This window comes from Epinephelus fuscoguttatus, linkage group LG8 (genome assembly GCF_011397635.1).
Source record: "Epinephelus fuscoguttatus linkage group LG8, E.fuscoguttatus.final_Chr_v1".
In the NCBI taxonomy this organism is placed as follows: Eukaryota; Metazoa; Chordata; class Actinopteri; order Perciformes; family Serranidae; genus Epinephelus; species Epinephelus fuscoguttatus.
The window spans coordinates 33,631,398-33,658,083 of NC_064759.1; the positions used below are offsets into that span (position 1 = coordinate 33,631,398).

The 26,686-nt window shown below is 42.4% G+C and overlaps 1 protein-coding gene across 1 annotated transcript; it reads left to right on the forward strand.

The window, feature by feature from the left end:
- Positions 1-154: 154 nt before the first annotated feature.
- emc2 (ER membrane protein complex subunit 2) lies at positions 155-26,355 on the forward strand. The gene is made up of 11 exons (XM_049583738.1): positions 155-228; positions 1,067-1,180; positions 5,339-5,403; positions 6,410-6,495; positions 8,250-8,307; positions 13,082-13,167; positions 13,411-13,470; positions 16,762-16,843; positions 17,100-17,210; positions 18,932-19,036; positions 25,733-26,355. Exons 1-11 carry the CDS (start codon positions 189-191, stop codon positions 25,817-25,819), a joined length of 894 nt encoding a protein of 297 aa, XP_049439695.1. The 5' UTR covers positions 155-188; the 3' UTR covers positions 25,820-26,355.
- Positions 26,356-26,686: the final 331 nt, after the last annotated feature.

Here is a 26,686-nt window from a genome sequence, read left to right on the forward strand (position 1 = left end):
TTTTGTTTTATTTTATTTATTATTTGTAATTTAAAAAAAATAACTTTCCCAGTCTTATCTTATTTTGTTTCATTTCATCTCACCTCAATTCATATTTTATTTTATTTTATTTTATTATCAACGTCAGGTACGCCCACAGCTGACAAGCCCGTGACGTAGGCACGGCGTCTGTTGTCAAAAAAGAAAAGATGGCGTCGGTGGCAGAAATGTACGATGTTGGCTGGGAAGGTAAGACAACGGATAAAATGGATTCTCCTTCAGTGTCATTTGGACATGTTTGTGTATTTTTAAAGCAGTCAGTGTTTTCTTGGTATTTTTAATATACAGCAGCATGAGGGAGAGTTGTCACAGTCCCAGAATGAAAATATGAGCTAACAAGTCGGCGTGTGGAGGAGTTAGCTAATGCTAGTTACCATGGTTAGCTAATTTATCGGTTTAATCCGTACAGTAGACCCACACAGTACATCCGTACCAGCTCAATAGCAGTCATTCGTAGCGTAGCTATTGACGGTGCTAAAGTAGCAGTTAACGTGAAGCAGTAAACGGTGTCTGTCTGTTTTCAGATAACCACATAACGTCTGTAGCATGCTAGCTAGCCATAGCTAGACTGCCATGGCTTCGGCTAACGTCAGCGTACGTTGCAACACATCTCTTGTTCTGCAAAAACACATATAGCATAGTAATAACAGTGCAGTTGTAATGTTTATGCCATTTTGTCCACTCGCGAGTGCATCACTAGCACATACATAACCGTTGTGGTTCCGGTCCCTTTGATATAAACAATAATTAGATGTATTGATTTTACTGTGTATTGCGGGGTGTCTGAATGACCCCGATAATGTTAACTTATGTCTTATAATCCACATCAGCTCAGATGACGGATAGACAAGGAAAAACGTTACTGCACATTACGGTGAAGCTTTATATGTATGCGTTTTCACACTCTCATCCCAAATCATATAATGCACAGGCTCAGAGTTAAAGGACCAGGCTTGATACATCATGTCGTTAAGTGTTGTTGTTACAAATTGTAACTGTCTTCTTGTTCAAACAACCTTTTCCACAGAGATGAGAGACAAGCTGCGTAAATGGAGAGAAGATAACTGCAGAAACAGTGAACAGATTGTGGATGTTGGTGAAGAGCTGATCAGTGACCATTCATCTAAACTGGGAGACGACAGTAAGTATGTCAGAACTACAGAAATTGGTGCATACTTAACGTCATTCCAGTGATTTATTTTTTAGCAAGCACACACACTCATGATTTGGCCAACACAGATTGTGACTGTGAGATTCATCGTTATTTTCAGATGGACCATTAGACATGAGATTAGACAAGTTGAAAGTGTCCCTTTTATACACCAGTCTTAAATTCATTTATGACATTAAACAGGTTATTATAAGCACACTGAATTAGAGAAAACACGGTTTTGATAAATTGATAACACAACAGACAGCTTGTCATCATTTCCTTGTGGCAGGCAGCACTCATCATATTATAGATGCAAGAGATGAGACTAGCCAGCAGGTCTGTTCAAAGTTCAAAAACATTTTTTTGAATGAGGATCTTCTGCCTTGTGGTATCAAAAACCACTGAATGTCCCTCTGTAAAAACAGTCAGGCTAATGTTATTGACTGTGGGTTCATCTGTGCAACTTTGTGAGATATGATTGATCTAAGTGGGTGATTTCCTGCTAGCTAGATTTTTTTCCTCTCCTCTCTCTTGCGGTATATATTTTTCTTTTGGATATAATTCTAAACAGGATCTTAGGTTTCCTGTGATGTGGAAAATACAAATAGACACAGTTGTGGCTGAAAAGCCAAGTCAAGAAATACAAGATCGCCTCCATTAAACAGATATTTAGGAGGTCTGATGGGGGAACGTTAAAATACTTAACTTGGAAGAGTATGAATAGAAGCAGGTGACTTAAGCCCTATTCGCACGGGACTAGTATTACCTGGGAATTGCTGGTAAATTGTAATTATTCCTGAGGTTGTCTGTGATCTTTATCCCATGCGTAGCTGACATGTCTGTAATTTGTCAAGTAAAAATTCTGCAAATTACCTTCCATATTTCACCAAGTACAGAGGTCATGTAATAATATTAGTTCCATGGGAATCGGCATCTTGGTGATTTGGGTTGTTTCCAATGTTTCTGTTTTTTCCGCGCCTTGTTTCTGCCTCTTTCCCAGTGGAGAAATCCAGAGGCTGAGTTGGCAATTATAAATGAAAGTTTTGACAGTGTTGTAGGTTTCGAGAGCGTATCCTGCTACACAGCATGGAGACCTGTTTACAGAAAAAGCAAGCTCAAATCCATCAGAAGAAAGAAATCTTGAAATATGAGATGTGGCAGATTGGTTCGGGGCGGGGGGGCTGGGGGGGGGGGGCGTGGGGGTTAACACTGTTTATCTTAAGTAGTAGTGCTGTGTAGTGTTTCTGTGTTGGGTAGAGTGGAGTTCCTGTTGGGTCCCAAGGTAATACTTGTCCTGTACGAAGAGGGCTTTAGATGATGAGTAGGCAACTTCACAAAAAATAAACTAATCGATAAACTGTAAAATCAGAAAATAACTTTGAAAATTGTTTATATTCCATATTGAAAGCAGGGGTACAGTTAAGTACACAGTAATTGTAAAGGTAGAGTAGGGATAGTCCGCTGCCTGGTAATGCACTGAGTACAATATGCTATTGATTTTGTGAGACTGTATTTTTGAAGCAGCGGGGAGTTTTACTTGCATAAACATATCAAAGGTCATGGTCTCCCTTACAACAGCACTGTCCTGCTGCATTTCCCCATAAAACTCTCCCATTTTCCCTAGTCATTATGATTCATACAGTCCTCAAAAGAAGCGGATAAACACTTAACATGCCATGGTTTTATTGAAACCAGCTCTTAAATTGGCTGTGAAATGAGATGGCAATTATCAAAACAAGAGCTGGAATCATTAAAGTCAAGAAAAACTCGAGGCATTTGTTTGTTTTGGCATGACCTGCCAGTTTTAGGGTGGAGTTGGATTTTATTATTCTTTTCAATTAACAGGGGGTGTTCGTTTGGCCGAGCATGTCCAGTTTGCTTGTCAGAGCTGTCTGTATAACATGTTGTATTAATTCTATTAATTGGCTTCCGCAGCCAGGCTATTAGTCAGTATGTTATAATGATACAGTTGACTGATTAAAAAAACATTTCAATAAACTTTTCATTTTTTTTATAGCTAACCACCAAGTGAAACATGTTAGAGGGAATGGTTGTGCTTGTTAATGATGGTGCACAACTTGTCATGCTCTACAAGTATATAAATACAACAGTGCTGACGTGTTCTGACTTGCTTGAGATTTGTTTTCTTTATCTAAAGAAATATTTGCTTGACAATACTCAACCATAAGGTCTCTACACAAAGGGAATTTCAATAAGCATCATGGAGGAGAAAACAGACAAAGCAGACGTGTAATAACCACTCTTTAACATCAGGTGCAAATCAATATCGCAGTACTATGTCACAGTAGCAACATATTGTGTTCATCTAACCCATTATATTGAAAGACAAGCTGTGGAGATGTGCAAAAGTCTATAATTTAACTGACTATTGTTAGAGCCTTTGGTAGGATTCAAAGAATTCAAAATATAATCACCCACCAAAAATAAAATTTACTACAAGCTTGTTTCCACCTGGTATTATTATGTGTCTAGGGTGATCTGATCTCAAGTGGACAACTCTACATCTGTGTGTTCTCACCTAATTTCTGAATGCCTCTCAATATGCATCTTGAGTGACCACTTCTTATCGGATCCCAGTGACAGGGCTATCTGTTAGCATCACAGGAGCTAACGTTACCTACCAGTCATTAGCGGATTTAATGTCAGAGTCAAGCCATTTCGGTGTTGGTGTGTGTTTGTTGGCACTGTTTAACTGCTGCTGCTGTGTTAGCTTGTGCTAACCAGCCAGGCGTTTAATTAAACATTTGCTGGGAGGAGAATGGCTCCAGAGACTGTCCATCAGCTCTGCATCTATGTAACTGGACCAACAGAAAGTTTTCCTATTTGGTGGAGTGTCAGATAAATGAGGATGCAGCTGAGTAGGCGGGTATTCAGTGTGGCTTAGGACATATTCGTGTCCACACTGCTGAAAGAATGTGGACATATGTGGCTCAGACCACGTCCAAAAGTGGTATGCCCAATCACATCTCAAGACCCAGTGAGGAAACACTTGGTGCATTCACACCTGTACTTAAAGCTGTCCACTTGTGATCCAATCACCCAGGATGCACATTCATACCGGCTGTAAAAGAGACCTTTTATGTTAACATTCATTAATGATTCTATTCGCGTTGAAAAGGGTCATGATATTCAGAACCTTTATGTAAACATGTCACTAATGCTTTAACATCACTCACTTACCAAATAAATGTTGTATTGTGTGTGTGTGTTAAAAATGATATTCACACTTATTTGTAGTGAAAACAGACACATGTTGTTAACCCAAACGGATTTAGCTGTTAAAACTTGTTCTGGCATGTGAGCTGCAGTAGCTTTTAACACAGTCACAGTACCCAGAGTGAGGGAAGAAAAACAGCATGGCATTCACAGAAATGTTAGTTCAGCTACTTTGGTTTCAAAACGCATCAGCTGTGTTTTTTTAACGATGTTTTCTTTTTAATAAAAAGCAGCTTTGCTGTCATTTACTGTCGAACTTGCCACCTTATCCTTTTTTTCCTCTGATGGTCACCTTCTTCATGTCTCTGCTAGTAGAAAGTGTGGAGAAGACATCTAATAATGATGGACATGAATTACGAGTGGGGGTGTAGGGTCGTGTTCAGATTCAGCTTCAGTCTGAAATTGAGAAGTGATTATAACAAACATAAAAACTTATTTTCCTTGATAATGTTACACTTCATTTCCTCAAATGTAACATTATTACTGAAATTGAATTTGTAATTTACTACCAGCTCACTGTGGGGAAATGAATAACGTGACCGTAAAGCCTTACACGAGGGCGTTTACTTGAAATGGTCCTGCATTTATGATTGTAGTTCTGTCCAAGTTTTAAATTAATGTATGGCTTTTGAACACTATCTTTAATGTATCCCATACAGAAAATAGTAAATGTTGCAGAACATATTAAATGGAACAGGAAAGTTCTTTGAATGAACTCTTAAGCTGTTGGTTCACATCATGGAAGCTTGTTTGTGTGAGCAGAAAACATGATGTGCAGCTGTTGGGGACACACTCGTAAGTTGGGACGTCAAGTGTACAGTTCAATATATCATTTTTTCATGTTACACCAGGCAGTGGAATGGAAAGGGCGTTAACACAGTCTTCTTTGTCTGTGTCTCTTTTGCCCAGTATGGATTATTTATGAGCAGGTGATGATTGCAGCGCTGGACTGCAGTCGGGATGACTTGGCTCTGGTAAGGTTTTACCGCTCTTCCTCACACGCCCTAGAGCTTCAAAAGCCATCGTTCACTCTCTCACAGCCATTCCTACTTTGCAGCACCCCCCTCTGCCAAATGTGAAAATCTGATTTTTATTTGGCCAAATAGTATTACTCTGTCTGTACTTTGGAAAAACAATTTGCTGAGAGTTGGAATTAGAGGGTGTAGCAAATGAGAGGAGAAGCATGCTTCAAGTGTTAGCTGAACTTGGCCATCATTTATGGAGTTCAACTGCTTTTTCCCCTCAGGATTTATTTGCCACCCTAAAGCTTAATGTGATGTTTCTGACTGCTTGTTTTGAAATATTCATAGCTCTGAAAAATGGTCAAATCTGCATGGGATTAAAAAAAGACAAGAGATCATGATTATTGAAATGGTTAGTCTCCAATCAGTAGGGATGCAACGACTCCCTTGGCGAAAAAGAATGACTCATTGAGTACAGAAAAGTCAGAACTCAGTCATTGGAATTAGTTGTCTGTTGGCTATCCTCTGAGCCCTGCTGCCAGACTTAAAAAAAAAAAAAGCAGAAGGACCAGCCTTCAGCTGATGGATAGCGCAAACAATTCAGATCCCACTGTAGACTTTTTCATCTCATTGAGGATAACATTGAATGTGATTATAAGCATTCCTCAGCTCCTTCACTACTGTGCGATCAAACAAGTTCAAGCTGTGTGTAGAGGAGGAAGTGGCAGAGAGCATCCTCACTCCCCTTTTTATAGTAGCAAATACAGTCGCCTAAATGGTTAACACACAGTAGTAACAGCCGATCTCACATCTAAGTCTGTGAAATTGGCCTTTTGACTTTGTTTTTAAGTCAGTGTATTAAGTTTGTTTAGCTGAAACATAGGCAAAAAAATCTGACATTTTCAAGACAGGTGGTTTGTATCTGTAGAGGTATGTGTGTGTGAGAGCAAGAGTGTAAAATAAACTTTAGTTACAGCCAACTATAATTGGTCTCTCTCCTCTGCCCACATCCTTGCAGACCTGTCTACAGGAACTGAGGAAGCAGTTTCCAGATAGCCACAGAGTGAAGCGATTATCGGGCATGAGGCTGGAAGCTTTGGAAAGGTAAGCATCGGGTACCAAAAGCTCCAGAGGCATAGGAGACAAAAAAAAAAAGCTCAGCCTCACTGTTATGTGTGGTACTTTGGGAGGCTTGGGGGCGAGAAACTCTTAGCAGATCCTAAGTGGTACAATAGTCTGGGTGTGTGTAAGTGCAGTATGTGTGTGGGGTAGGTTGTGTTTATGTTGGATCACCCAGCATTCCTTTGGAGACGAGGGGAACAGAGAGAGGAAAGGTTCAGCACTGGGTAGTCCTGTGGCCCTTTTAGCCTGAGTTAGGGATTCCCGGGAAGGAAGTGGTCGGATCCCACTGTTATTCTGGGGGTCCCTCAGTCTTCTCTGGTTTCTATTCCTCCGTTGTTTCCTTATTTTGTTACTTTCTCTATTTTTCTCTCTCATTGGCCTCCCTATTTCCATGCTTCCTTTCTTGTCCTTTTTTTATCGCTGTACTGCAAGTATGACTTGGCCCTGTTAAGATTGATATGTCACCACAATCTCAAGTTTGCCCCCCCCCTCCCTGCAAAGAGGTGTTTTATTTGTGAATTTGCAGTTTATAAAAAAGAGCATGAGCAAGTAAGATAAACAGGGGGTATTTTAGTCTGTACTAAGCTAAAGTAAGGGTAATTCAGTCTGTTTACTCACGTTCCCCACCCGGATCACCCTTGCTGGTTTATCGGTTATGTCAGAGTTTATGTGATAATTGAGAGTGATTGCTTCGGCACTGTCAGATTAAATAAACGGCACACTGGGATCTAATTGGCAGCAGACAGAGCAGCGCTTGAATGACGCAGCTTCAAACAGCAAGGCCCTTCCCCTCCACACACGGTTCCTAAATAAATAAAGCAAATCAAAGTGGCTCGTGAGTGGTCGCCTGGTGCCATCTGAAATCTCCCAGAGTGTGGCTGAGTAATAAAGTGAATGTGAGGGAAGCAGCAGCGCTGGAAGTGGGGCTTCTCAGTGCTAATGGGAACCAGAGTTGCTTCTGTCTGTTACAGGCTGTGGGGCGGGACAGTTTCTGATCACTGAACCCTGCCTTTGGCTGGTGAAACGTCAGCATTGCAGATTGCCCCTAATAGAAAAAAAAGTTGCAGAAATCATCCTTCAGCGCCTGATTTGACATGACAAGTGAAGTGCACTTACCTCCTATTCCCAGATTTCTTTACCGTATGATTTGATATTTACAGCTCATAAATTTCCCCTTTAAACAGAATCATGTGGGCTCAGTCCAGCAGTTTGAGGCACGCTGTGTTGGATATTGTTGCTTATCAGGTTCACGTGTGTGTATTGTGGTTTTATGTATAGGCAAAGAGACAGACAACTGAACCAACAACTTAGCTGTGGATCTGGACAGATGTAAAAGCAACAATTTGATTTTGTTTAAAGGTGAATCAAACTGGATACAATCAAATGAAAATACAATCTTCAGAACAGCACTTTGTTTGTATTGATTTCATGACTCATTGTGAAGTGATATAAGTGTCTCACAGTGTGGGCTGTGTGACCAGCAACCTAAACTTAAACGAGTGTTTATTTCTTCCTTTAGATCACCACTGATTTCTGTACAGCCTCACTGTAATCATAGGAACCTGCCATGCTGTATACAGAAACTTGATTACCTTGAACTGTGTTTGATTTCCCCACCACCTAATTTTACCCGACTGGGGACTGGGATTGTTTAAAAAAACAAATTTGTATTCTCTCTCTCTCTCTCTCTCTCTCTCTCTCTCTCTCTCTCTCTCTCTCTCTTTCTCTCTCTCTAGGTATGATGAGGCCAACAAGCACTATGATGCCATTCTCCAAGACGACCCCACCAATACGGTAAGACTGAGAAGTCGGGAAAGAAAGGGAAAAATCCCTCAGCTTAGCATTCTACTTTGCTTCACTTTGTGGTCTCAGCTTTTTGGAGGGCTTTAAATCTGCAGAGGCACTTTGGTGTTAGCAGTGTGAGTTTGCTAAGTCAAACTCCTCTTGGCCTCTCTGACCTTAACCACAGTGCTCATCAGCCTTTCACCCACACAACTGAAAAGTGTTTAAAGGAGGGGGGCTGGGTGGGGGGTGGGGGGTAATTCATGTTCTTAGTCAGTGGCAGACATGTTTGGTGGAAGTAAAGCATAAATAAAGGTCTGGCCTTTGAAGATGGTGATTTACTGGACCTTTCAGACCCCTGTACAGAGTGAACAGGGCTGAGCTTCTGTCTCACCTTCTCCACTGCTGTCTCCTGGCTTCAGGTGCGAAGTCTGTAGTGTCCCATACTGTTAAAACAGACAAGCCCTGACTCTTACTTTTCAGAAGCTCTCTCCTTGCTATCTTCTCTTAATTTACAATTCATCTGTGTGAAATGACTTGCAGAAGCATGTCTAGCTCGTGTTCTGCCAATCCCACACCACCAACCCAAAACATAATGTACCTGCTGTTAATTGTTTCCATAAGGACATGTGGCCATGCGAGAAAATAAATCTTTTAAAGGGTTTTCAGAAGAAACCATGACCTTATTTATTTTGGCTAGACCCCTCACCCCTCACCCCAAAGATGTTCGACAAGTTTCCTGTGCCATACTGACATATGGATTCTCTTTACATGTATTAAACATTTTCTCCTAGCTGGCAGAGTGGAGACACAGCATAGACATTTGTGCTTTGGATACTCTGCAAAGATCCTTCACATAGTCAGTTGTCTGCCTTCAACAAATATGAGGTTTACTGAAGAAAAAAAAAAAAACCTAATAAGCCTTACCTTGCTCTGATGCACCCTATTGTATGTGCTCTCACTGTGGCCTAGAGGAATAGCTCCCTCATCTTTATCTAGCCATAGCTGCTACCTCCCACCATATCTCACTCCCACCTTCACTTAGTCAAGACCATCTCTGTTTATTTTCTGCTTTTGTTGCTGTTGGAAGTTTGAGAGTCAGATTGGCAAGTCAGCCTTTAAAACAACTGTTTTCATAGGCTGCTCTCCTCAGTTATATTTCAATTTAAAAAGCGGTCAGGTCACAGAATATACTTCTTTTTAAGGCAAGGGATTGCCTGAATGTCACAACAAAAGTGGCATGGGTTGTGAAAGAGCATTTGTGCTCAAAATATATCTTGTCGGGTAGGGCTGAAGTACAATTATAATTAGTTTTCTGTTCTGTTTGTTAGCATCCAGTGAGTATATGAACTATCAAAAATGATGCTGCCTAAAACAAATGCCACAGAATGAACAGCTGGAAGATTGCCGACTGACTTAATTATAATTTCTCAGTCATGGTTTATGCATCTCTGGCGACACAAATAATGAACGAAAACATTTGTATGATAGTCTTCTTTCCTAATTCCTGCTGAAGTCTCGATCCATGCCATGTCTGACAAGGAAATAACGCTGGGATGGTTGCAGCAAATTCTTTGAAAAGGTTTTGTCCCACTCATGCTGTCCAGCATGAGATTGAGGTAAAAGCCACAAATCACGTTATTTTCTTGTAACTCTGTCATTTTCATATACAAAAGGGGTGTTGCTCCAGCAAATTTAGGTTCAAGTAATTGGTATAATCTGCAACAAATTGCTTTGCATTTAACCACTGTTTTGACAATGGGAGTTGTAATTTCAGTGAATCCCAGGGCACCTCCCCGACATGGCACAGATCCTCTTGGGATTCCAGGGACATCCACGGAAAGGGAATGGTCGGTTTCCTGGTCTCTGCATGCTGGATACTGCCACCCAAGCGAGCGTAGGCTGTCAGTCAAACCTGGGGCCGGGAATGGAACAAAACAGACAAATAGCTCTTCTGTCCATGGGATGTTAACCTTAAACCTTTTTCCCACAATCCTTGTCCTGAATGACTTGGGCGTAGAGGCAGAGGGAGAAGCGATGATATGATGGCATAGTTTAGGTCACCTGTCTTGAAGTGAGGGCTATCTCCTCCCTACATGTTCCCCAACATGCTCTTAAGAATCGGGCAGGGGACGGGTCTGAGAAATGGCGGAAAATTGGCGACCACAAGGAAGACTTGCGAGGCATCCCAGCATGCGAAGCAGAGATTGGAAACTGAGCTGTTGTAATTACAGGCTGTGGAATAGATGTGGTACCCATTAACCAAAATTGTTGAATCAACAAAAATTGCTCAAGGTTTTTTTGCCATGGCGGCGTCCAAAAAATGTTTCAAACTCTTAGCCCTTCCATTGCTTGCTATGTTCCAATACCTACAGCAATGATCTGGCAAAATTCTTGTCTGCGTGCGTAAATGCATTTTTTTCCACCTTTTTATTTCTTCATGTGAGTATTTAAGATGATGCAGTATCCACAACATTTGCATACAAGGACGCACCAATTTATTATTTTTTAATATTGAGTTGACTCAGTGATTGCATTAATATTGAATTCCAATGCTCTCGTTTCACCCTAATTGTTCAATATAAAAAGCTAGTATTTCTTAAACAAGCCACTGAGGTCACATAGACGACTTCTGAGGTTGACCCACAATCATATGCAATTACAGATTCATTGTAGGACGAGATTATATTTGTTTGGGTTAAGTCATGTGAAAGTGAAAGCCCCAATCCAGATTTTTGTTGACCACACAAATGTGAAGTATATCCACAAAATAATGGAAGAGTTTGACATAACAGCTTAATAAAACAAAACAGTTTCATAACTGATCATTATTGAAAATACACACCTTCATTGCTCCTTTCTACAGATGTAAATAAACCATTAACAGTATCATAAAATATTAATATTTGTACGGATTCACTCCCTTCCTTTCCCTCTTTTCCTTCATCTAATTTTACATGTATACAGTGCTGCTAGGTGTGCCACGCTTGCTGTGATGTTTCTTATTATAAAGGAAGGTTGCGGTAGGTCGTAGCAAAGAGCCAGGGGTGATGTAAATAATCCAGTCCTCACTCCTAAGGTCTCCTCAGAGCGCTAATTAAAAAAGAATCACGACAACAGAGGGATCAGACCCACTGCCAGGTTTTTCTGGATCATTAGTTAGAGAAAGGAGGAGAGAGAGGAGTGGTTTGGAATTGCTTCTCGTTTAATAAAGTGCCGTGTGACTCTCTGGGCTACCAACTTCCATATGTTCCTTTGAGCCCCAAGTGGTTCTTTATCTGGGAAAGAAAAGAAAAAAAAAGCTGGGAGAGAAGAGAGGTGGGCGTGGTGATGGCGGGAGCGCACAAGTGCAAAAATCCACATTCAACATGGCTGTAGTGTTTGTTTAATTTTTTTGCTGTTTCCCTCTTCGGTATTGGATGAGGAAAGATTCCACATGCTTGTAATTTAGTCTGAAGTGAGTATAAATTCCTGAATCTCACATAGCATCATGTTCTGGTGAAATGCACTGGAAGTAAAATGGTGTGATCTTTATTATATAGTCAAAGGACATAAAAGAGGAAATAATGGGTTGACCTTTGACTGTTCCCTGTTGCTTGATAACTTCATAACATTTTAATCATTTTCTCTTAATATACCATCAGACCACCCCGATGTTAAAAATATTAAAAAATACACACTTTTACAGATGTGAACACTGTGTTTGGGAACAAGATACATTGTGGTGTAGGTAAAAGTCTTTCCTTTTGATGTTAGTATCCTACTTTGCTTCATCAAGATATTGTCTTATTGCCTTCGTGCTTTTATTTTTTTCTCTGAGAGGCTAAAATATTGCTTGTCAGTTGAGGCTGCAGCGTCTCTGCAGGTCCCTGTCCCAGCTTGATGGATAAGTGGATTTCTTGTGATGGTAGTGTCAGAAGGGGCCCAAATTTACAGCACCCTAGACATGACTCATGCACAGCCCTCAATGGCTTTGGTTAGGAGAGCAAGAGAGGAAGCCCTACTCAATCAAGTGCCAGTCCATAAATAAAATAGGCTGTGGCAGGGCAGTGTGCTTCTACTGGAGCGGCAGCCTCCTGTTAGGGTTTTCACTTACTACCGAAAGAAGGAGGAAGGGGGGTTTGGGGGAGTAAAACATTTGGAAAAGTCGCAGCGGCAGGAGTAATACTTTCTAATTCAGATTGATGAGAATCTAATCCACCTTAAGGTCACTTCAACATCAAAACGAAGCGGAAAGCAATTTTCAGCTGATGTAAGTTGGGCTGGTGCATCGCTAGATGCGTGCCGTGCAGGCAGGAAGACAGGCGTTGGGGTTTGGGGGAGTGTGCCATTTTCCCCACTTGGTTAGGAGATGACTCACCGCTTTATCTCAGCCACTGAGCTCATTCCAACTCCTAAACATTGACTCATAATGTGTGTGTCCATCTCCTGTTGGACATGGCCACTAACTATCTCCAATTATGTCTTGATTGGCTTATATGCATTTAAATTCCCCAGCACTAGTATGAATAAACATGACAAACTTAACTGTAGTGTCAAAAGTATCCTTGCCTTTTGTCCTTTTATTTTCACCACTGTTGTATTAATGCTCCAAAGCGCTGATTCATCTGATAGAAATGATTCTGCTCTCAGTGAATCTTGGAACAGGATTGAGGTTCCCCAGAAAACTGGCTAATGTACACACTTAAACTCACAACTCTTACACTCACTCATCCTCTCCCTAACCCCCTTCAGACAAACACTCGAGGAGCTGAGCTCCTAATCCTGTTTACTCTCTGCTCTACAGGCAGCAAGGAAGCGCAAGATCTCCATACTGAAGGCCCAGGGGAAGAGCGCTGAAGCTATCCGGGAGCTCAATGAGTATCTGGAGCAGTAAGTGTTTCTACAAGAGGGGAAGAGGGTCAGGCACCCCCTCCTCCCTTGGCTTTTTATTTTAATTAAAAACCGAGTTTGCTTTCAATTGAGCTGGCACAACTTGTGCATGAAATGCCAGCAAACTCTTTTTCCTACCTTAATAGTTGGCTGTCATTATTTCAATAGATAAGATTATACTTAATTTTTTACTTTATATGTAACAAGTTTGAGGAAGAGAATTTATTGTCTTTGTGTTTACAGGTTTGTTGGGGACCAGGAAGCGTGGCATGAGTTGTCAGAGCTCTACATCAACGAACACGAGTAAATACATTTTTATCATTCTTTTTGGTTATGCTGTGACCCACCTTTGCAATTACAACCCCTTTAAGCCAATAGAAAATTCCAGCAAGACATTTTCAGCAGCTGCTTGATTTTCAAAATATGCTCTCTCTTTCATGACAAGGATTATCAAATTCGTATGCTTGCACACTGACTTCAAAACCAAGACAAGGTAGAAATGATAAATACCTGGATAAATATATCTGATAAAGAGACAGAAGCACCAGAAAGAGATGCAGGGAATACAGGAAATGAGCAATTTATTCACTCAGTTGTCTGCTTATTGTCTGTTTCAACTCCTCTCACATTTTATCCAAAAAAACAGTTTAAAAAGTTAAAAAACACACAAAAAAAACACTTTTCCTCATATCAGTTAAAACATGCAATGGTGTCATTATGTTAAACTTCAACACAACAACTGATATAATGTGAATTTGTTGGTCATAGTTGCAAAATTATAAAAAAAAAAAAATCTCCTGCATAGCAAAATGTGTACATTCTGAAGATGATGTTTGAGGTGTATCTGCTGCGTGTTAAGTTGCTATTTAAGGGTGAACTCTTCCTTCAATGGCAGATGTGTATCATCTAAAAAGTCCCTCAGAAACCCGTAATCTGTTTCCAGTAAGGCAGCCATGTGTTGGTGATGTATCTGTCAGTTAAACAGGGCTTCACATCAGACTGATGGCTTGATCTCCAGAGGGCCGCTGGATGGCCACAATGGAAGGCGGTGAGATGCCTAACTCAGCCAGGGGTCTGAATGGAGCCCTGTCCATGTTTGTCACATAAGAGTACTTTAATAGGATTTCATTCTTAAGCCCCCTCTCCTACATATGAGAGCAAAAAGACTCCATGGCCTCCCTCTGATATCTCAGTTGCCAAGGAGAGTTGCCAGACAGACAAGAGCATTGTAAGAAAAAAATTATTTTGTTTGTGTCACCTTTTATCCCTCCTTTATTGTCTGGCGCTCCGAAGTCAGTGAAGCAGTGTCTGTTGTCGAACTATGGTTTTATACGTGTATGTGTGTGTATGTGAGCACGCTGACTCTTTGGCTGCTTGGTTGCTCTGGTACGAGGGCAGGGGCAGCAGGAATGTGCAGCACAGTGAGAAGGCTACTTATTGGATATTTCATGCTTTTGTCTGGGAGGCTTTATTGCTGTAGTAGCCAGAGGAAATCCAGGGGTGAGCGGATTATCTCCCAGCTTATCCCAACACTTCTAATATCACACCATTCACTCCCACAGCCCCTTATCTACAGGCGTGTCAATTTCTTTTCTTTGTTTTCTTTATTTTGGGTTACAAACTCCCCGTTTCCCCTCCTCCTCCTCTTCCGGATAGCCCGGCATTATCGCCACTCTTTTCCAGAGGGATAGAACAGGGGGGGCAGAGAGAGAGCGCACTTGCTGTGAAATTCCCAGGAGAAGGTGGTGGCACTCCCCCCCCCCCCCCCCAGCCAGAGAAAACAGAGGGTGATGGAGAAGTGAGGAAGAGAAATAAACTCTCCTCCCCTCACTGCACAACACCCTGGGAGCTAAAAATAAACAAAGCAGTGTGTCTCTACACTGCCATTGTTGGGGTTGCAGCAGGCATCAGTGTTAACACATGAAATACGTAATTAATAGCCTCTGGGTTGACACTGTTAAAACAATCCGTATTCCAGCAGTGTTTGGACAGCAGATTATTTTGTCCGTTTGTCTGCAAGTATTGCACGGTCGGAATCCGCTATTGGCTCTTACTTTGACCCAGCTTACGAGACTGACAAAATTGGACCGGTCATCCAGAATTACAGGATAAATAGTAATAATTTTTTCAAACATACTTTGCACAGTCTGAATCCATTTTTGTCTTATATGCAGTCAGAATGCGGTATTGAAATGGGGGAAAGCTGCTGCTGATGGTTTTACTAACCTCCAAAAGAAACAAATACGATTCTTACAGTCTCTCACATGATGGTGGCTACAACCTTACTCAAGCACTGTGGTGAAGAGCGAGCTTAGGAGCTGCCATAGAGAGCAGATCGGTGATGGTGGGGTTAGATGGCTTAGAGGAAGAGTAGAAGAGGTAAGGGTCTGGCTCTGGTACAAGATTCTGGTTGATGGCTGATGGAGCAGGCTCTGTTGCAAGCCACGGCCACTGCATGAGCACATCTGAAAGTCTTTATGGAGAGGAAGTGGTAATTGTAAGCAGCCCCCCAACCTTCCAAGCCCTCTGATCTCCCCCTCCTCCACTAAACCCCTTCCCCCTGTTTATTTCTTTCGTTCTCTGTCCCCACCTTCCTTTCCCTCCTATGCTGTTAATCTTTCAGCTAGTTACCATGGCGGACTTTAAATAGACTGAGAGGTTCTTCGTGTTGTGGCAGGCAACATTTGGATCATACGGTTCCTGCAGAAAAACTTTGCATCTTAGCATTTCCCTTGTTTTCCACAAGCAGTGAAATGACTCCCCATCTATTCCATTGTAGAAGTCTGATAATGCAAGCAATGGTCTTCGCTGTTTCTTTTAACTGATAAGGATCGTTCAAAAACACATAAAATCTTGAAAGCAAAATAAAAAAATTGGCACGGCTTAAGAAGTTGAAGCTTGGCTACAAAGCATGACCTTCAGTGTGTTTGGATGTGTTGATAGACGGGCAGAGTAGTCCCATTTTCTGTTGGTAGATCTGCTTCTGCCTTGTGCTGTGTTCATTGGCTTGTGTTTTGTTAGGTGTACAGACGTTTTATGGCTTTGTGTTCAATGATATACTGTATCTCGGCTTGTCTTGGCCTGGGCCCGTGAAGGGGAAACTGTGTATTAGAAGTGGAGTGGCAGCAGATTAGTGTGAGGTCAACAGCTCAGCAGTCTGCTGCTGAGAAGTGATCTCATCTGAGTATAGGCACAGTGTGCCAGCTCTTACTGTAGTGCTGACCTCAGGAAGGTAGTTAACTACACATTAAAGGCTGAAAAAACACACAGACGGACAAGATTGATCCTCAGTGTCCCCAAAGGAGGGAGAATCACCACACTAGATAGGCTCTTACCTTTGCCAGCTGTCTGGACTGACTAACCTTTACTGTTAGTCTGTAAATAAACGTCATGTCATGTGGTGGATCTTTACAGATCTCCACAACATAGGCTTTAAGTCAATTGTGTGTAAACTGACCCCATGAAGTTTTCAGCTCATATTTATACCTGTAAATTTATTGGGCATGGATGTTGTGCTTCACAGTTGAGCAAGCAAAAGGATGACACATCCACAGCTGTATCAATCGGCTTACTGTTTCCTTGTCATTTCCACAGCTATGGAAAAGCTGCGTTTTGTCTGGAGGAGCTGATGATGACCAATCCTCACAATCACTTGTACTGTGAGCAGTACGCTGAGGTAGGTACCCGCCTGGACGTCCGTCATCAAGCACGGGGGCAAACTGTGGAATAAATGTTAGCTGCCTGTGAATGGTGCCTCTCTGTAAAAGCGAGAGACACCGACACACACTTAACGTCACTGGGAATGTAGGCTCATGAAAGGAGATGTGTTTACACGGGGTTGTCATGTGTTGCTTATTCAGATGTCATGCTGTCATTGCTCGAGCTGCCCTTTAGCACAGCTTATTGGCCGTGTTTAATGCCTCCTCTCACAGGTGAAGTACACCCAGGGGGGGCTGGAAAACCTGGAGCTGTCCAGAAAGTATTTTGCCCAGGCGCTGAGGCTCAACAACCGAAACATGAGGGCATTGTTTGGTCTGTACATGGTGAGTACTGGCTTGCATGAAGAGAGAGTGGGAGAGAAACAGTGAGGGAGAGAAAGAAAAAAAAAAAAAAAAAAAGAGTAGAGCCTTTTTTGTAACCCTGTGGTTTGTCAAGGTTGAGGCTGGCCACTGAGTGTGTCAAGCACAACTGTACTGTGCATGTGTGTGTATGTAAGTGTGTTTTGGGGGGGAGCAAAGAAGGGGCTCTCAGACAGGTCAGCTCACTGCTGACTCAGACGGTGAACTCCAGCATTGGAAAAGTCTGCCCCTCTGGAGCTCTTTATTTTAGTAATAATACCCCTTTGGTGAGACCTTTTTTCTGTTTATGACTTAGATAAATAAAGTAGTCCCAGAGTAAAAAGGAGAAAAGTGCAAGAGAGAGCAGCACAACTGCTGCAAGCGTTTTGTCACTGGCAAATTATCCGACCAGGTGCCAGTTTGATTGTAGTCTCGGCCCAACAGTCCTTTCATCTACATATTTGTTTAAACAGGATGTTGTCTGCTAGTGCCAATGCATCATATGTAAGTTGAGACTTGACATAAAAACACAAACGAAGCGGTGCAGGGAATAAAAGGTGGAGAGGGAAAGCAGGTCTAACACAGAGAGCCCCACTGTTTTCCTCTGTGCTGCACTGGGATTCTTCAGGTAGTCCAAACACCTCTAAAACCTCTCTGAGGTGTAGGCAGAGTACAGGAGGCGCAGGGCAGGGTCAGAACCAAGGTGTTCATTTCTGTTAGCTCTCACGTTGGTCTGGAGAAAGAGCAGGCCCTGCACGGTTTCCTGACAAGTCATCCACTGACACTGGGTCTTTAATGGATACTTCAGGTGGGAGTTTGTGTCTTAAGACTGTGTTGTGCAGATTGTCAGCAAGTCTCAGTGGTCGAGTTCTTGGTGCAAGAAGTTCAGTGAAGGGACAGGAAACTTTCACCAACTCACACCATCTGAATGGTTCGACAGGAGACCTGGTAGCACTGACCACAGTTGGGTTGTGGGTTGGTTACTCACAACACTTGCTTGGGGATTCCCCACCATTACGGCGCACGCTGTTATTCGGGGGTAGCCTGTCTGGGTTGACATAATCTAAATTAAGGTTGCTCTTGACTGAAAAAGAAAAAGAAAATGCTTACTAAAAAATACAGAAGCCAAACCATTTTATAGAAAAAATAGGGCCAGGTTGATTATTGTGTAGTTAAAGTTTCAGCGCACTGGTAGTGAGGGCTTTGAAGTGCATGCAGGGTAAGCCCTCTGGGGTTTGCTGTGTGGAGATGATGGCAGGAACATGGGAAAGACATGGGATTTGTGGTTCGAAGGGGAGCTGTCGGGGCAGGCAGAGACCGTGATTCACACAGCGCTCCTCTCACTGCGCGCTGTACTTTTTTCTTTTTTTCTTTTTTCTTTTTTTTTTGTGAAGACATACAAGGTCCTTTCATCGCAGTGAATCGATGGTGTTGGAGAAATTAGGCCCCGTTAAGTGACAATTTACGTATGAAGCATTAAAACACTCACTTTTTCCTCCCCATAAATGATTTCTCCTGTGTCATCAGGCCAAGGTCTGTTTTTTCTCTTCATTCTGCCACAATGACTAGTAGAGTGGTAGATGGTAAGAGTGGTTGCACATTCATCTCAATTACGCTTTTATTGCTGTTTCACCAAGTTTTGATATAAGAACACCCCTTCCCCTGTTTTCTCCTCTGCTTCTTCCCGTTTGCTGTTTTTCCTCTAGTCTGCAAGTTACATTGCTGCCAGTCCAAAAGTCAGTGCCAAGGTGAAGAAGGACAATATGAAGTACGCCGCCTGGGCTGCCACTCAAATAAATAGAGCCTATAAGGTGAGTCACACAACAGTTGTCTTCAGGCTTTGTAATAGCTTCACTCTATATGTTATTCTAGCCTCCATATCTTTGGGGTGTCTCTATTGAAAAACATCTTTCTACTTTTTCCCACATCCTACATTTATTCTGCCAGACACTCCAAACCACCAATCATTTTTCTTAGGACTCTTCTGTTGTGTCTTAGCTTCCATGGGACATTTGCACACAATATCCAGACATCCAGAAATCCCCTCATTTGCATAGTATGTGAAAAGTATTCACCACCACCAAATGACCCCTGAATGCACAGCAGTCCTGAAGGATGCCTTTGACTTGCAGTGTTGTAATAACAACCCTAGTGTCTTTCAGTGTGTCTGGGTACATTTACTGTTAATGTGTTGATTTAAGGCCACAACGTCTGCTAAGACTTTATTCCACACCCCGGCCTCACAGATGAGCTTCTCGAAGAGCCGCAGGCTGATTCTCTGAGGACCACAATCACGCTAAACTGTAGCAGAGAGTTGTCTAGTTCAGTGGTTCTCAAACTAAGGTTCAATAAAGTGCTTTTGAACCGAGTCTAGGGGGTCCCCAGCAAACTTATGAGTCTAATTGTAGATGTCAATGTTAGTTTTCAGTTGCAGTGCTTCTGAACATTTAATATTAAATCAACTCATCTGGGGAGATATTTGAATTTGATACCCTAAAATGAAACCTGATTATTTGGACCTGATGAACCCATTTGTGTTCATTTGTGGATGTGTGAGGAAAAAATTGGGACCCTTGAGGTTATGACTCTGACCCATTACTACACAGACAGTAAGAAGTGGACAAACAAGGGAGATAAAATTGTATTCGTATGCTCACATATGAGCATCTGCACATGCACACAAAGCAAGGAGGGGAAAAAGTGAGGGGTTCTCAGATGGTATCACTATAAAAGGTTTATGCCGTTGTCATAGCAACCCAAGTATAAAAGCATATTCAAAAGAAATCTTATTTGCCATGCGGGCCATATGTGTTGCTTATTTGGGCGTCAACGGTTAAACATGTAATAAGCGGTTTCATGCTGAGCATGTGTGGGTCCTGTTGAGAGAGAGAGAGGCTCCCCGCTGAGCCTCTAAAGACCTCGTCTTACCACATTCGGCTGTCCTTGCCTTATAGACACATTTCACAAGTTGAGCACTCAGACAAGTTTAAAGGCTCTATTGGAAAAAGTGTGCATGTGAGTAACGTCACAGTGAATGGCTGTTCTCTTTCGGAGCTCCTGTAGAAGTGTCATGGAAGAGCTCTGAGCTTTTACTTGTTCCCTTAGGTGTGACATATGGTGGAATGTCATAACTGAAGAGGTGCAGCTTGTGTTGTTTAGGCTACCACTGTTTGCAGATATAGATCTCCTTGATAAATAGAAAAATGTAGAGGTGGTTTGGTCAACAAGATTAGTCAATCAAATGTCTTGACTGATGTCAAGTCCACACTGCTCGTCACTTTGATCACGATGCGCACTGACCTCACCTCGCTGTCTTAGAAAGTCTTTGATCCCAGCAGGGGACAAAATGAATATCTCAAACTGCTAACATTTTATCATAAATCAGAGGCCCAGGAGAGGAAGAGGGACATGGTGTGAAAAAAGAGAATCATATTTAGAGGGAACTCAGCAGCTTCCAAGTATCTGACAAACACTCAGTGTAACATAAGAAGGCTCTGAGGCATCAGGCTTTGACAGCCACAAATCCTGATACTGTGTGTGAGTTAATCTTCTTTTCTGTCCACATATTACACCAATTAAGTAAAACTTTATAATTCAAACTGGTCATGAATACAGACCCATTAAAACATTACTTGGGGACTTCATCTGAAACTTGTTACAGGGTTTAGACAGAAGCATAACCAGAAGTGTAGCAAGTTTTTCTTGCTTAAATATTTTCTTCATTGCCAAGGAGGTGTGGCAGAGGGTTTACCCACAGACAGGGAACACACATCTGTTTTTGGTGATGTTGGCTTTAATAAATCAAATAGATATCTATTTGCAACCTAACACTGCCTTACATAAGATTATATACACTTCAGTAGATTCTTTGTACTAATAGCTTGATTGGCATAGATTTCTGATGTTAAATAAACACTTTTTAAGTAGAAACGGTATATAAAAACGTGATTTTGATCGAAAGATGTACCTATTTCTTATTTTACTAGTTCTGCACCAATTCTGTGTTGTCAGACACATTTATCCTTCACACCCTAAATGGATTACCAAGACTGAAGTTATATTTCAATCATGAAGCTGATTCGGGCATCACTATGATGGGTAAGCCGTGTTGTAGTAGCTTAGAGGAAGCAAATTTCAGCTGAGTTGTTATGATGACAGACTGAATAACTTCAGTTACACTTAGAGGCCAGTGGACAAAGCTTAAGTGTTATAAAGTTTTGACTATATGCAGTTTAGACCCCCTGGTGACAATAATGAGGCACTTCAGTTAGTCCTCCAGCGTACATGATGTGAGCTTCATCCCACCCTTTGCCTCTGCTCTGGTTTACAGCCTTTTGTATTTATTTAAGTTGCCTGGTAATAGTGAGGTGGTACTGGGAATTCAACTCAGCTGAGAGTGTGTATGTACAGTATGTGTACGCAAGCCTGGCACCACACACGTGTGCTTGTAGATGTTTTTTTTTGGTTGCTGTGTGAGACAAGTTAAATGACAAGGTGTAAGGTTGCCTCCCAACCTCCAGTTAAATGACTTCAGAGATCTTTAAAAGAAAACGGCGGTGGTGGGCCTCTGTCAGACAGCTGCAGGCTGCTGTGGTCTTGTGCTCGCTGATTGATGGCCCCTTTAAAGCGTTGCTTGTGTCAGTCGTCCACTTTTATTAGGCCTTGGTACCTGGTGATTGTCATACTTCAGTGTGAGAAAAAGGTGGGCAGGTGAGTGCAAGTGGGAGCAGACGTCAGCTAGAGGTCACGACGGACTGGGGCCCATTTAAAAAAGCAATGTAATTACCTTGGTGGGGTCGGTTGACATGTAAAAGACCTGGAGATGTGTGGCTCATAGGTGCAGGGGGCTTCAAAGCAGCACTACATGGCCTGCTCTCCTGCCCTAACTCTCCAAACAGATTCTCTGATTAGCTCCTCTGTCACGGACCACAGGCTTCCACTGCGTCATGACTCTATTATCAGATGCTCTAAATAGATGTGGAGCTGTCTGGTCTGCTCCTACTGTTGTAGAACAGGGCAGGAGTTAATGTGGTGGTCTCACCTCAGGCTGAGGAGATAATTGACTACCGGGCCCGGGGTAATGGCGCATTAGGCAGCAAGGCAATGAAATGCACTGATCATTATAGCTACCCCACCACACAGACACACACCCTAAATGTAGAAGAATGAGTCACACTTGGAAATTACGCAGCAAATTGCACACCTTAGCCAGCTGCCCTAAGATGGAGTTTGGCAAACAAGGAAGGAAAAAATGTTAGCCATGGAAATACAGTATAGGCTAGGTTTAGGCTACAGTTAGGTCCTGTTTGTAGAAACCTGAACATGGCCAAAGGTTGAATGAATAAATGGCTCACACCATTAAAAGCATCGCTTGATGTTAAACATAGGGTTGAGTGTCATCTGTTTTGCTGTGTTATTCCATGAAAAGATAAAGTATAGAGAAGGGACTGTGTGGTTTTGGGAGACAGCCAAGATGGTCTTGGTGAGGGCACAAGAATTATATTCTTCAGCCAACAGTACGTGTCTCAAGTATTGAAATTATTATGTTTACAGTGAGTGTGTGCGCTTGTGCTTCTGTTTGACCAAGTGTGCACATGCTCTCAAGGGGCTCATCTCTCACCTTGAAGGACATGCAGGATACGCTCCCTTGTCCACAGGCAGCACTGAAACAGTATCCTCTGCCTGTGTTTCACTCAGGGTAATGGTGTTATCATAATGATTTAATTGAAAGGACTCCTTAGTGCTGTTGCCTCTTGCTTGTCCTTTGCTGTTTCACTGTATTGTAGTGATTGCTGAAATATCTGCAATGCTTCTACACAGCAGCAGCTTTTTCCTCTAAATCGTATTTTATGATGATGACTAATGTGCTGCAAATTCTCTGGTCGATTTTACTCATGGGGTTAAATTGCGTGGGAGCTGTCTGGTGCATAGGCTCAACTTGGGCAGTTCAACCAGGTTGGTAAAAATCCAAATTCCAATTGAACAGCAGATTGGTAGCCAGCCTGTTGTGGCCCTTGATATAACCTGTGTAAAGGCAGCAACAGAAAGTTTGCTGATCCAGTGGGGACTCAGGGTGGTCCGAGATCAGATCCTTGGGTTTGCACTGGCTGAATTCAAGTTGCCACAGCTGTGGTCTGTGGGCTGCCATTCTTCTTGCGAAGTCAGGCCAAATTACACCGCTGCCAAACAGCACGCCTAAGAGTCACCGCTATTATTTTTCTACTATACTACACTGTACTGACGGTGGCAGCGTGTTTTCGGCTGGAGTCTTGTAGCTGTGGGGAGTGAGGTGGAAGGAACTGATTCTGTACCCTTTATTTCTTGTTAAATGTTTGCAACTCCTTAATTAATTAAGGTTGATTGCCGTCATGTACCTTCAGTCTTCCCCCATTCAAGTGGATGAATGACCCAACACAGTGGCTGGATATTGCAAATAGAAACATCTATATATATTTGATTGACTACTGTATCGGTAGGGTAAGTGTTGTCTGTAAATGACCACCCTGTTATGTGATTTAAGCTGAGACTTAGAGATGACAGTTTGATGCTGCTATACTGTATGACTGTAACGTTACTGCAGCAGCCTTACTCCAGGGCCACACTGCCTGTGAAGCGCAGCGCGCCGAAATTCTCGCGCGAGCCGGAGCACCTCCGTTCACATCAGACACGCATTTCTCCGCGCCAGTCGACAAGCGATTCTGCTCCCAGCTGTTGTTTTTCCATCATGGGTAACTGCCCGACTTGACACATTCGCTCACGGCTCGTGCAGAAAATAGACCAGACGCCGAAATGATTGCTGCAGGGCTGGCGGTGGAGCTGCGCAGCGCGACCGGTGTGGATGACACAATTGGTTAACATGGGCGCCGAAAGGAAACTGGCTTCACTTCTCGGCGCTTTGAGGCTATTCGCGGCGCTTCCGCAGGGGGTGTGGCCCTGGCGTTAGCTATCCATCAGCACTAACTGTCAACAGCATCATTTGGCGATTTACTACACTGACAATGAATATTCACGTATATTATTTGCCTCAGGTCTCGGTATGAAAGCCTTGGTTACCCACTACAGAACAGCGTTTTGGCATTTCCTGTTTCTCTCTGTAGGTGACAGTGTGTTTCTTTCTCCCATAAGAGAACATCAGGTTGGCAATGACGCAATGCCGTTCTGGACTGATAATCGAGTCAAAGCCTGAGCTGCTACTTCGAAACAAATCTGAGATTAGTGTCTTGGGGTTTGTTGTTGGTTCAACGGACTACACAGCAACTCTTCAACTGAATAGGTTTCTTCAAAGTAGAATTTAAAGACATTTTTCAACTTCCAACTTTCAACTTTTCATCGTCCATGCTCAATGCTGGATTGTGTCCCTCCCAAAGGGGGGCGTAGTGAGAGCCTAATCTGGATGACATATTACAATTCTCATGTATGCTTTTGTTTATGTCTTAATACCTGCGAAACTAATGACACTCCCATCACCCTCAGCTGTACTTTGTTTTAAGTGCTAATCAGTAAATGTTAGCATCGTAACACGCTAAACAAAGGTGGCAAACATACCAGCTTAACGTCAGCATAGTAGCATTGTCATTGTTAGCTAATCTTAGCATTTAGCTCAAAACACCAGTGTGCCCTAGTACAGTCTCACACAGCTGCTAGCATGGTAGTAGATTCTTCATTTTTCACATTAACAAAAAACTAAAAGTGTTCATGTAGCTTGATTTATGTCTCATTGTAGCTCAGAATGTGTGTTTCAGAGCGTACTTTGAACTTCTTTTCTCAAAGATTTATGTCTGTCTATAAATGTGGGTGAAGTGAGGTTAATTAGACTGACCCCTTTATTATATATCTGGTCCCCTGCCCAAGGTTAAGGAAGTTGTCTTTCTCATTGATATTTTTTGAGGGGATGCCTCGTCTGTTGCAAGGCGTAATTGGGTAGAAAAAGTGTGTGCCTGTACGTTCACGCATGAGTAACCCTGGATGTGCTTGTGGATTATAATTTGCGGCACTTCCTGTGAAAGCCTGTGGACACGGCGCAGAAATTAGAGCAGAGTGTTATATACTCCTGTACTAGAGGCCATGGAAGTGGACTAATCATGTGAGCATCCTGTTTTGGAAATCTCACACACACACACACACACACACACACACACACACACACACACACACACACACACACACAGAAAGAGCTAAAATGGCACTTGAGCAACAGTTGAGAAGCAACCTCCCGATTTAGAAGTATTATATTGCTTAACATGACCTGTCTACCGATGCTGTCTAATGGCCGCTGTAGTCTCTGTCTGATTGTTTTTGCTTTTAGCTTTACAGACTCTCGGAAGCAAGGTACAGGGTGGATGAGGTTATCATGGCCTCTGTGATGCTGCGTTCAAGTGTTTGGCTCTCCATTGCTTTAGTTGGCTAGAGAGACCTAATGAGCTGATGTTCTCTTTTCCCCTCCTCTTTTTCTCTCTCTGTCCTACTCTGTGTCTCCCTGCCTTTCCCCCTCCGTCTCTGACATGCAGCTGGCCGGTCGTGGATCCAAGGAGAACAAATGCTCCATGAAGGCGGTGGAGGAGATGCTGGAGTCCATGCAGATCACCATGTCCTAGATGCCCTCTGTGTGCGCCTTGCGTCTCCCCTCCTGTTCACACACAGCCACTTGGAGCGACATGGCAGCTCAAATAGCCTTGCAATGTGACCACAACCGGATCTTACACTGATTTTCTTTCTTAATAACCTCAAGTTTGGTTCTGTAATTGATTGAACTTGACATGGACAATGGAAGACATTTGTTTCTCTTAAGTGCAAAGATTTCCCCACCCATCTGGAACCTACAACAGCAAATTCCAAGTACTCCAACTTATTTAAACAAGTCCTACGTAGTATTAACTCAGCTGTGATTTCCCCATGACTGGATTATTTTATCCATCCCCATCCCATGCTGTCTTTTAGGTTCTCTAACTGATATTAGCACATCCACATCAAGGCTATAACTCTGTGACTTGGGAGGGTAACAAGCTGTACAGTGAAATCTATTTATAAAGACTAAGTGGAGATCCCACCTGTCTGCACTGAGATCCTTTACTGTTTCCGTACTACCTGTAAATGAAACGTCTTTATCTAATAAACTTGTTTTTTCTTTTGACTACTCTATCAGAATGTTTTAATAAAAGTAGAAATGTTTTTTGGATTACCACGCATCAAAATAGTCATATTGAATCCAGCAGTGACACAAACGGACATATTTGAACCTGCTGTGATTATTCTGGAGAGGGATAGGAGACATTTGTCAATATGAAGGCACAAGTGATATTAAAAAAGGGTCCCTTCTTTCTCATTGATTCCAGCTGCACAGTCTTGCAATTCCGTTGGCCAGCAGCTGAACCAACTTCAGCACACTGAAGAACACCTCTGTCATCTCGACTTTAGAGAGCCTCAGAACGCTGCCAGTAATTAACACGCCACAAGTTGGAAAC